Here is a 12,054-nt window from a genome sequence, read left to right as displayed (position 1 = left end):
AACGACGTAAGTTGTATTGGAATTCATTTGTTTAAAAATACAAACATTTGAAATCCGCTTCAAACACCATAGAGTTCACGCAGAAAACTTTATGAAGGCAAACAGAATGGTCAAAAATAAAGATAAAATGTTTTGAAAAGTTAAAAGTAGAGTCAAAAGTAAAGTTGAGACCGGTCAATGCATTTTCTGCCTCTTCTAAAGCCAGTTGACTTCCAGTGAAAAAAACCAAAACAACCAAAAGATCTCCCTGGAAAGTGTCTAGGAGACATCTGAAGACATGCCAAAACCAATGCCTCTCCCTCTCACTGTTCTTGTAAATGTGAGCAGCAGCTACACCCAGGTCCCATCCTGAGGGACAGAGCTCCTCACCCCTTCTCCAAGGTTGCACCATGGCACTTTCCAAAGGAAACTAATTTCGACCACTTGTTTTTGGAATTTGGTGCTGTTTCCCTAGAGTTTTATTCCATGCCATCTATGCATGTAATGTCTAGTCATGGTCAGCTTGGTTTTTTCATGAACCTTTCTATCTTCATTTCTTTATTAAGTGACCTAGTCATGTCAGTTAAGTTGATATTAGTGTCTGTTGTTTTTCTCCAGTGTCTACTTAGTTTTCAGGCCAACCGTCTAATCACACATCTCCAGGGACCATTGTTATTGGCCACATGAGTATTGAAGCCCTCTGGTAGAGCAGTGGCGTTCCCAGCTGGGGAACACTCCAGCACTCCACTCCATCTGTGGGTGGTGGGTGCACAGAAGGATGCATTTGTGAACGTTTGTGTTACATCTAATAGAATTCCTTTTGAGCATTGCTAAGACATTAACTGTGTTTGCAAAACTTCAGTGGAGACACAGTGGAGTGGATCACAGTGAGCACAGAAATAAGTTTATGGATATGGTGCCACATTTACCAATATTCACTATTGCCACAGACAAACTAGAAATATTTATCTCAAGATGCTTTTATTACCATGCTTTTTTACATACATGACAATAACATGTTAGAGTATTATGGTTATGTGTTTAAACACAATTATCAAACAGATACAGTATAACTGGATGCATTTTTGTATTTGATTAATGACATTAACAGTAGCAATCTTTTCTACTAATATTGTTGCTGGATTGTACTTCTGTATATGTGTACTGTGTGTGTGTGTGTGTGTGTGTGTGTGTGTGTGTGTGTGTGTGATGTTAGTCTAGATACATTGTAGTCCAGCGTCCTCATTGTGTTGGCAGTTGTTGACACTAATTCCATTATGTGCGCAGTCAAAGATGTCTGACTCAGTTCCTAAGCATCGCAGGTCATCCAGCCAGATTTTGCCAGTCCCTAAAAAAAAAGACAGCAGCGTTGGACTAGATGGTACTGATATCATATATACTGTATATAGAGCGATAGATCTGCACTTTAGTCTCAGTTTCTGTAATAGAATGTTGTGTCTGTAACAGAATGTTGTTGTGATATCGGTATATTGAGACCGGTTTCCGGGACTCTTATTTTGTTAGGATGAGTTTTCGTTTTCAGTTGTGACATTGCTGGCTTATTTCACAACGTGTAATTTAGGGAAGTTTTTTAGCTGTTGCTCTCTTTACAGGTGTTGTCGGAGTATTGAACAGATTCCTTAAGCGAAATGTACAGTATATGTGCAAAATGTGTGTTGGTATATCATCTGCTTATACATGTTTGAAAGAATAAAGAATGATAGAATAATAATCATCCGTCCACGAGGTGTGACCTGCCGGCCTGAGTTCTGATTCGCCCTGTACGTTTTCTTTCTCGTAGCTCGAGGTGGTGTTGGTGTTGCTGTCTTTTTGTCACTGTGCTTTTTCTAGACCGAGCTGGAGTCTCCGCCAGTTACTGCACTGTGAAAATCCCCCGACTCGATCACTACTTCCTGCTACTCGCTGGATGTTAACCAGTCGGGCCTTAGAGTGAAGCACTGCTACCGTAGAGACATCGGATCAGCATTTTCTCTTTCTCCTCCATTTACTGTACCACTAGGCCTTTTTTACCACCTCCGTGCCTCTGATCCTGCCAGCCTCTCCCTCCAGCTTGTGTCTTATTAGTTTTGCCCTGCTGCTTAGAAGAAGGTAACTCCTGACTACATTTAGTTATTACCCATACAGTACTCGTTTTGATTTATCTTCTGTTTAGTTTTATCCTCTGATTTCTAGTGAAGCCTGCTTCGGAACCAGTGTATTCTTTTTGCATATTATACTCCCTGTTCAGATAAATTATGGTTAAATTGAGATGGATCTCAATGGTACATTCTTTTGGGGTCCAGCACACACTGTTTACTACAGTCTGCAGGTAATTCGTATATATGTCAAATATGGCACTAATATCTAACAGGTCAACTATAGAAACACTAACCAGTACTGGTTCTGTTCTATGATGTACTCTGAATCCTGACTGGAAATCTTCATACTTATTCCTAGGTGACATAATTTTCTTGACACTATTTTTTCACAGAATTAGAATTTCATAGGATGGTTCTTATACACAAATTATATCAATCCCAAAAGTATATGACTTTTTCTTACCTGCGGTGGCAGTGAAGGTGGTAACGCATGTTTGGAAGCCCAACATCTTACAGAGAACTCGACCATCCACTATGTCAAAGTTGTCGTCACAAATGGTGCCCCACACCCCGTTGTGTTTCACCTCTACTCTCCCTCGATATTTTCCTGGTATAAGACGCACGTTCACTGTGTTGACACAAAGTATTCTGCATTAATTTCTTTTCCAAAATCATGATAAATATCTTTCTTTCAGTCAAAGTTACTAAATGGTATTTATTAGAATGATTAATCTTTTAGGAGTATTTTTAAAATCTATATTGATCACTACCCAATATGTCTCTTCTGCTCAGTACTTACACTCTGGTGCATTTCCTGAGTCTCCCTTTTCACCTTTAGAACCTGGTGGTCCTGTGGAAATATACATACAAATACAATCCTTTAAATAAACTGACAGTTGTTGAGCTGATATCAACTCAGATCTTTTGCCACCTTTAAAAACATTAAACAGACTTGACTTGTGACTTTTATTCATACTCACCTTGATTTCCATTCAAACCAGGTGGTCCGATCAAGCCTTACAAAAAGACATTAGGATGAAACATTATGACAGAAATGACAGATTGTCAGTAATGTGAGCATCTACACAGTGTTTTACACAGTTATAAACATCAACAGTTTAAAAGCAAGCAGAGATTTTGTTGCATTTACCATAACCTCTGCTGTTCCACGTGCAGCTAGCTCTTCCAAGCTGACATGAGAGCTGCTGCTTTTGTGTTTGATAATTCTTCGGTCCTGTGGGACTTTAAGAGGGGTGCACCTATTTAGTTTAGCCTTTAAACCCTGCTCTTTGTTCCTTTTCTTGCTGGTGTGTTAGGCCGTAAGTGCGGCCGTTAAGGTGAGTGTTCAGGAGATTCTGAAAACATGGAGTTTGTCTTGTTGCTAATGGTCTGTCTCCCGTCTGGTGTTAAGGCTTGTACCTCGTGGTGTCTTTCATGTTTAGTTTCATGAGCCTATAGTGTAGAGAACTCTTAATTTAGTTTAATCGTGTTATTTGGTTTTCCTGCTAAGCATTGAGTTTTTGTTCTAACCTTATGTTTAGAGCTTTAGTCCTGCTGAGCAGTCAGTTTATGTTTTTATGTTGCACGTTCAATAAATTAATTGTTAATTTCAGTTCTGAGTTGGGTCGTTGCATTTGGGTTCTCCCCCTCTCCTGTCTCATCAAGGAACCAGTACAGGGGAAGTTTGTAACAAGAGTCACTTTTTGTAGCACTTGCAGTTACTTGTTTTTCTTTTAAACCACTCGTTTTTTGTGCTTTCCAGATTGAATAACGTTAAAATCCTCTGGCTGGTGTGTTCATAAAGGACTCATTTCTGCTCTAATGGCAGATACTAAAGATACTAAATCTAACATTCAATTAATTGTACACTTGATTAACTTTATGTCATGATCCGTGTCTTTGTTTCTAGTTGTTCCCTGTTTTCACGTCATGTCCTGCTTGTCTTATTTTGGTTCCAGTTTCCGTTTCCTGTTTTATTTTGGTAGTCTCCCGGTCTCTGTTTTGTGTTCTAGCTTTACTTCCGGTTTCTTGTCTTGTCACAGCTGTCCCTGCTCATTACCCACACCTGCACTCTGTTAGTCATCAAGTCACTGTGTATTTAACCACCACCTGTGTCCTTAGTTCCCTGCCAGATTGTCGTATTCGAGTTCCCTGAGTGTTCGTGTTTGATGAGTTGAGTTCCCTGAGTGTTCGTGTTTCCCGTGTCCTGTTCCTGCCTGTATCATGTATCCTGCCCGACCTTGGATTACCTACTTACCGTGAGTTTTTGCCTGTTCCCTGTCTGTACTTTCGCCGAGCCTTTTCTGTGTATGACCTGGACCGTCTGACCGTGCCTTTGAGAATAAACCCTTTTGTTGATTATAATATCGCCTCCGTGCTGTGCATGTGGGTTCGCCGTCTGCCTGCTTCGAGTCCCTGACAGAACAATCTGGCCAAACTTGGACCCAGCCAGCACTTAGCCTCCGGTCAGGTCAGTGACTGTTTTTCCTTGTTTTTTTTTACGGCGAATATAACTTTCCCGCGGAAGTATGGAGTTTACCTGCGCCGAGCTACCCAGCGACCTACATAAGTATTTCGAGATCCTTGCGGAGGATTACCGACGGGCTAGTAACTCGGAGGATCAGCGCAGCGCCGTAGAGGTGGCAATAGTGACGCTGGAGGACGATGACATCGCGTTAGATCACCCCAGCGTTCATCGCCTCTACGAGCGACTATGCGCGAAGTTTGATGAATTAAGCGACACGCTCTGTACCACGCCAGCGCCAGTCGCACCGCCTATGGTTTCGGTTTCCTCCTCCCCGCCCCGTCGGATCGTCGTGCCTACACCAACCTGCCCAGCTCCATGGTTATTTCCCTGGGAGGATTTCCTGCTCTCACGCGCTGCTCAGCCTCCAAGTCAGCCGCGCGCTGCTCAGCCTCCAAGTCAGCCGCGCGCTGCTCAGCCTCCAGTTCAGCCGCGCGCTGCTCAGCCTCCAAGTCAGCCGCGCGCCGCTCAGCCTCCAAGTCAGCCGCGCGCCGCTCAGCCTCCAAGTCAGCCGCGCGCCGCTCAGCCTCCAAGTCAGCCGCGCGCCGCTCAGCCTCCAAGTCAGCCGCGCGCCGCTCAGCCTCCAAGTCAGCCGCGCGCCGCTCAGCCTCCAAGTCAGCCGCGCGCTGCTCAGTCTCCAGTTCAGCCGCGCGCTGCTCAGTCTCCAGTTCAGCCGCGCGCTGCTCAGTCTCCAGTTCAGCCGCGCGCTGCGCAGCCTCCAAGTCAGCCGCGCGCTGCTCAGTTTCCAAGTCAGCCGCGCGCTGCCCAGTTTCCAAGTCAGCCGCGCGCTGCTCAGACCCCAGATCAGCCGTGTGTTGCCCAGACCCCAGATCAGCCGTGTGTTGCCCAGACCCCAGATCAGCCGTGTGTTGCCCAGACCCCAGATCAGCCGTGTGTTGCCCAGACCCCAGATCAGCCGTGTGTTGCCCAGACCCCTGATCAGCCGTGTGTTGCCCAGACCCCTGATCAGCCGTGTGTTGCCCAGACCCCTGATCAGCCGTGTGTTGCCCAGACCCCTGATCAGCCGTGTGTTGCCCAGACCCCAGATCAGTCGTGTGTTGCCCTGACCCCAGTTCCGTCCTTGTCCCCGTCAGAGGGCGCTGTCCGTCTGACGACTGTTAACCCCACCCAATCAGGCCCGACGTCTCCCCCGTCGAGCTCGGCAGCTGTAAGCTGTCATGCCAGCTCCGGAGGGGACGCCGCTCCAGTCCCTGTCGGCCATGTTGCGGCCGTTCTAGTTCCTGTCGGCTCCTCAGAGGAGGACGCCGTCCCTGTTCCCGTCGGCCATATTGAGGCCGTTCTAGTTCCAGTTCCTGTCGGCTCCTCAGAGGAGGACGCCGTTCTAGTTCCTGTCGGCCATGTTGCGGTCGCTCCAGTCCCTGTCGGCCATGTTGCGGTCGCTCCAGTCCCTGTCGGCCATGTTGCGGTCGCTCCAGTCCCTGTCGGCCATGTTGCGGTCGCTCCAGTCCCTGTCGGCCATGTTGCGGTCGTTCCAGTTCCTGTCGATCCGTTAAAGGTCGTTCCTGTCCCTGTCGGCCATGTTGAGGTCGTTCCTGTCCCTGTCGGCCATGTTGAGGTCGTTCCTGTCCCTGTCGGCCATGTTGAGGTCGTTCCTGTCCCTGTCGGCCATGTTGAGGTCGTTCCAGTTCCTGTCGGCCATGTTGAGGTCGTTCCAGTTCCTGTCGGCCATGTTGAGGTCGTTCCAGTTCCTGTCGGCCATGTTGAGGTCGTTCCAGTTCCTGTCGGCCATGTTGAGGTCGTTCCAGTTCCTGTCGGCCATGTTGAGGTCGTTCCAGTTCCTGTCGGCCATGTTGAGGTCGTTCCAGTTCCTGTCGGCCATGTTGAGGTCGTTCCAGTTCCTGTCGGCCATGTTGAGGTCGTTCCAGTTCCTGTCGGCCATGTTGAGGTCGTTCCTGTTCCTGTCGGCCATGTTGAGGTCGTTCCTGTCCCCGTCCCTGTCGGCCATGTTGAGGTCGTTCCTGTCCCCGTCCCTGTCGACCAAGTTGAGGTCGTTCCAGTTCCCGTCCCTGTCGACCAAGTTGAGGTCGTTCCAGTTCCTGTCCCTGTCGACCAAGTTGAGGTCGTTCCAGTTCCTGTCCCTGTCGACCAAGTTGAGGGCGTTCCCGTAGGCCCAGTTGAGGGCGTTCCCGTAGGCCAAGTTGAGGGCGTTCCCGTAGGCCCAGTTGAGGGCGTTCCCGTAGGCCAAGTAGAGGGCGTTCCCGTAGGCCAAGTAGAGGGCGTTCCCGTAGGCCAAGTAGAGGGCGTTCCCGTAGGCCAAGTAGAGGGCGTTCCCGTAGGCCAAGTAGAGGGCGTTCCCGTAGGCCAAGCAGAGGTCACCCCTGTCTTTGACCCCGTTCCTGTCGACCCTGTAGCGGTCGTTCCAGTCCCCGTTCCTGTCGACCCTGTAGCGGTCGTTCCAGTCCCCGTTCCTGTCGACCCTGTAGCGGTCGTTCCAGTCCCCGTTCCTGTCGGCCCTGTAGCGGTCGTTCCAGTCCCCGTTCCTGTCGGCCCTGTAGCGGTCGTTCCAGTCCCCGTTCCTGTCGGCCCTGTAGCGGTCGTTCCAGTCCCCGTCACCCGTGGAGCCGCAGCGCCCGCCGGCCCCCAGGAGGAGGTCGCGCCAGTCGCAGTTCCTGCGCACCTCCAGGAGGAGGTCGCGCTAGCCGCAGTTCCTGCGCACCTCCAGGAGGAGGTCGCGCTAGCCGCAGTTCCTGCGCACCTCCAGGAGGAGGTCGCGCTAGCCGCAGTTCCTGCGCACCTCCAGGAGGAGGCCGCGCTAGCCGCAGTTCCTGCGCACCTCCAGGAGGAGGTCGCGCTAGCCGCAGTTCCTGCGCACCTCCAGGAGGAGGTCGCGCTAGCCGCAGTTCCTGCGCACCTCCAGGAGGAGGTCGCGCCAGCTACAGCTCCTGCGCACCTCCAGGAGGAGGTCGCGCCAGCCGCAGCTCCTGCGCACCTCCAGGAGGAGGTCGCGCCAGCCGCAGCTCCTACGCACCTCCAGGAGGAGGTCGCGCCAGCCGCAGTTCCTGCGCACCTCCAGGAGGAGGTCGCGCCAGCCGCAGTTCCTGCGCACCTCCAGGAGGAGGTCGCGCCAGCCGCAGTTCCTGCGCACCTCCAGGAGGAGGTCGCGCCAGCCGCAGTTCCTGCGCACCTCCAGGAGGAGGTCGCGCCAGCCGCAGTTCCTGCGCACCTCCAGGAGGAGGTTGCGCCAGCCGCAGTTCCTGCGCACCTCCAGGAGGAGGTTGCGCCAGCCGCAGTTCCTGCGCACCTCCAGGAGGAGGTTGCGCCAGCCGCAGTTCCTGCGCACCTCCAGGAGGGGGTCGCGCCCGTCGTAGTTCTTGCCGACCTCCAGGAGGGGGTCGCTCCCGTCGTAGTTCCTGCCGACCTCCAGGAGGGGGTCGCTCCCGTCGTAGTTCCTGCCGACCTCCAGGAGGGGGTCGCTCCCGTCGTAGTTCCTGCCGACCTCCAGGAGGGGGTCGCTCCCGTCGTAGCTCCTGCCGACCTCCAGGAGGGGGTCGCTCCCGTCGTAGCTCCTGCCGACCTCCAGGAGGGGGCCGCTCCCGTCCCGGCTCCGGCCGCACCAGCATCGGTTCCTGGCGGTCCGGCTCCGGCCGCATCTGCATCGGTTCCTGGCGGCCCGGCTCCGGCCGCATCTGCATCGGTTCCTGGCGGCCCGGCTCCGGCCGCATCTGCATCGGTTCCTGGCGGTCCGGCTCCGGCCGCATCTGCATCGGTCCCTGGCGGTCCGGCTCCGGCCGCATCTGCTTCGGTTCCTGCCTCTCGTCGCGGTGGTCCAAGGAGGACGCCGCTGGTTCCTGCCTCGTCTCTGCCTTTGCTGCCGGACTGGTGGCCTCGCCCTCGGCGCATCCTGCTGCTGGGATGGCGCTGCCTCCTGCGGCGCCGTCCGCCTCGACTCCTCAACCGCCTGGATCAGCGTCCGCCTGGAGGCCGCTGCCATGCGGGGTGGTCCCCGGGGACATCGTCCCAGCTCAAGGGCACTAAGAGTGCCATCCTGGCTCAGCGGCTGCTGGGCTGGGTCTCGCCACGCCATCACCCTCCGTGAGGGAATCCCTGAACTTCATGTTTTTCCTGGTCATGGACTTTTGTAGTGTTTGTGGACTCTTGTTTTGGCCCTCCTCCGGTCCTCCCTCCACCCACCCTGCTCATGTACCTTGAGGGGTAGAGATTCGGTCCCTCCGCCTGGGACCACCCTCCGCCCGCCCTGGTTTGGGGGGGGAGGTTTCCGTAGGCGCCGTGGAAGGCGCCATAGGGGGGGGGGTACTGTCATGATCCGTGTCTTTGTTTCTAGTTGTTCCCTGTTTTCACGTCATGTCCTGCTTGTCTTATTTTGGTTCCAGTTTCCGTTTCCTGTTTTATTTTGGTAGTCTCCCGGTCTCTGTTTTGTGTTCTAGCTTTACTTCCGGTTTCTTGTCTTGTCACAGCTGTCCCTGCTCATTACCCACACCTGCACTCTGTTAGTCATCAAGTCACTGTGTATTTAACCACCACCTGTGTCCTTAGTTCCCTGCCAGATTGTCGTATTCGAGTTCCCTGAGTGTTCGTGTTTGATGAGTTGAGTTCCCTGAGTGTTCGTGTTTCCCGTGTCCTGTTCCTGCCTGTATCATGTATCCTGCCCGACCTTGGATTACCTACTTACCGTGAGTTTTTGCCTGTTCCCTGTCTGTACTTTCGCCGAGCCTTTTCTGTGTATGACCTGGACCGTCTGACCGTGCCTTTGAGAATAAACCCTTTTGTTGATTATAATATCGCCTCCGTGCTGTGCATGTGGGTTCGCCGTCTGCCTGCTTCGAGTCCCTGACACTTTATTACTATGCTACTGGTGGCTAACATACCACTTGGCTACTGCATAACTTGAATAGACCAATGGCAACATTTTGACATACATTACATTGATGAGTGTCAAATTGATTTCTGCAACTGATTTCTGCCTGTAAACTTTAGCCACACCCCTGTTTCAGACTTCACCCTCTTTGTAAAATGCATGACAGTGATAGTATCAGTTCATTCATGTGACTGTTACACAACTGACCTGGAATTCCAGGTGGACCAACATTTCCTTTTTGTCCAGGAAGACCAACAATTCCACGCTCTCCTAGAAATAACCACAACAAAACACAATAATGCAGCTCTCCTGCCCACACACTTTTACACAATACACTTTTACAGCCATATATGCTAACAACAGGCATATATATTAATACAGCATTCATATCATGTCTGAGGGTTACTTTTAAACAGATGCTCTCTGTAAACAGAAACCAAATCAATCAAGGAAAAAAGGCAAACTCAGTAGTCTATGGAAAGAAAGAAAGCTTTTAGGAGTGGAGGCTCAGTTGGTAGATGGGGCATAGGTAAAAATGCAGACAATAATTTCCCCAATGGGGGATGAATAAAGCTCAATTATTATTATTAATAGCCTGATAATAAAACAGTCAAAGTACCTTTTTGACCAATGTTCCCAGTGTCACCTTTTTCTCCACGAGGTCCTAAACAGGCAATTGAATGTCCTCAGATCTGGTTGGAACATTTATACAGTAGTGTGTTGTAATGAACTTTTCTAGTGATGCTCAAACTGTTACCTGCGACCCCAGGTTCTCCTTTTGCACCTGGTCCTTGATTCCCTGGGGGTCCAGGAGGACCTGCGTAGAATGATGAGACATATGAAATGCTGTGTTTCTGTGGCACATTTACTGAATCAATATATACACGCAAACTGCACAGATTCTGTTTGCCTTGCATTAATTAACAATGTGTCAGCAATAGCACAAATGATAACCTTAAGTAAGACGAGGAAGAGAAACTGAACTATTTCATAACTGCAATCTGCTGATGCATTTTTCCATTTAGGAGCTTTTAAATTGAACGAATACCACATGAAAATAGGGAAGCTCATGGCTGCTTTCTGGTTTTGTATTCTAGTAAACCTGTATGTGAATCACATAATGTCCTGAGATTATGAGAACTACGTTGCTGTCTGCTTATCCATCACTTTTCTCAAAGCAAAAATATTAATTACATTAGTGTTGTAATAACTACTTACTATTTAAGCAAAGTGCAAGAACATTTAAGCACAACTAAATAAACACAAATTTTATGTTCCAATACTGGTAAAAAAGTCAAAATAAGCTGGAAGTAATGTGAGAATGAAATAAAGTGAATGAAGATTTTTTTATATTCACATTTTTATATATTCATCATATTATAATCACGGGTACAGTAGGATTCAACTATGTTTCATTATTATTATTATTATTATTATTATTATTATTATTATTATTATTATTATTATTATTATTATTATTATTAATAGTAGTAGTAGTAGAAGTAGAAACATTAATACACATACTGTACATCTAGCTTACCTGCGGGTCCAGGGGGTCCAGATATGCCTGAAATGTGCAATGAACTCAGTGACATAGTTTCTACATATTATATACATAACATATTTATTAACACATGAAAAAGTTACAATGTTTTTCCACAAACAATGTTATACTTACAACACTGACTGAAACTACAGCAGTAGAGACATACAGGCACTCCACCCCTCATATCTGCAGACTGTAGCATCATTATATTCATTATATAGATATATATATATATAGATAGATAGATAGAGATAGATAGAGATAGAGTAGAGAGATAGAGAGAGATAGAGAGAGAGAGAGAGAGAGAGAGATGGAGAGAGAGATGAGAGAGGAGAGAGAGAGAGAGAGAGATGAGCGAGAGAGAGAGAGAGAGAGAGAAGAAGCAGGAGAGCAGAGAGAAGAGAAGATAATCTAATGCATCTATATCTATACCTATTGTATTATAGTATATATATATATATATATATATATAATAGATATATATATATATATATATCTATATATATATATATATATATATCAGTAGTATTATAGTATATATATATATATATATAATATATATATATATATATATATATATATCAGTGTATTATAGTATTAGAGTATATTATATATATATATATAATATATATAATATATAGATATAGATATATATATATATATATATATATATATATATATAATAATAAATTTATTTTTTTTAAATATATATATATTTTTTTCTCCGGCGCCGGTTGAGCTGGCTGCTGGTCACAACAGCTCCTGTCCTCTTACTTCTATTTATTACTTTCTTCACTTATTTAAGTTTACCTTTCTAGTGTTTTGTTAGTAGCATTAGTGTACACAACCTGTACACAGCTTTTTTATAGTTTTTCTAAGTTTGGCGCAGTACAAACGCTGTTTTTTAAAGCTACGATGTGCGTCGGGGTCAGAGCGCGCATTGTTTACACTGCGGAGCAGGTGATCGCGCTGCGCAGCGCCGTAGTTCTGCCCAGAGACAGACACGAGATCACCGCTGAGGTGCTGGTGAAGTCCCGACGTGGGCGCCGCGCTGGAAAACTACGACGGG

General features: G+C 48.3%; 1 protein-coding gene across 1 annotated transcript; it reads right to left on the bottom strand.

Moving 5' to 3' along the window:
- Positions 1–943: 943 nt before the first annotated feature.
- On the bottom strand, positions 944–11,049 carry LOC114847320 (macrophage receptor MARCO-like). Its single transcript, XM_029136914.3, has 8 exons — positions 10,980–11,049; positions 10,197–10,256; positions 10,059–10,103; positions 9,647–9,709; positions 3,059–3,094; positions 2,878–2,928; positions 2,542–2,706; positions 944–1,327 (listed from the first exon to the last, which is right to left on the bottom strand). Exons 1-8 carry the CDS (start codon positions 11,032–11,034, stop codon positions 1,197–1,199), a joined length of 606 nt encoding a protein of 201 aa, XP_028992747.1. The 5' UTR covers positions 11,035–11,049; the 3' UTR covers positions 944–1,196.
- Between the last annotated feature and the right edge of the window lie 1,005 nt (positions 11,050–12,054).

The sequence above is a fragment of the Betta splendens genome, chromosome 21 (genome assembly GCF_900634795.4).
Source record: "Betta splendens chromosome 21, fBetSpl5.4, whole genome shotgun sequence".
NCBI classification, from domain to species: Eukaryota; Metazoa; Chordata; class Actinopteri; order Anabantiformes; family Osphronemidae; genus Betta; species Betta splendens.
This window is presented reverse-complemented; position numbering and strand designations above follow the sequence as displayed.

Excerpts from the sequence above, each read along its gene's own strand:
- LOC114847320 (XM_029136914.3), bottom strand. The coding sequence starts at position 11,034 with ATGTCACTGAGTTCATTGCACATTTCAGGCATATCTGGACCCCCTGGA. Across the intron at positions 9,710-10,058 it reads TGGGAACATTGGTCAAAAAG|GAGAGCGTGGAATTGTTGGT; the intron begins GTACTTTGACTG and ends GGTTATTTCTAG. Across the intron at positions 3,095-9,646 it reads TGGTCCACCTGGAATTCCAG|GCTTGATCGGACCACCTGGT; the intron begins GTCAGTTGTGTA and ends TCTTTTTGTAAG.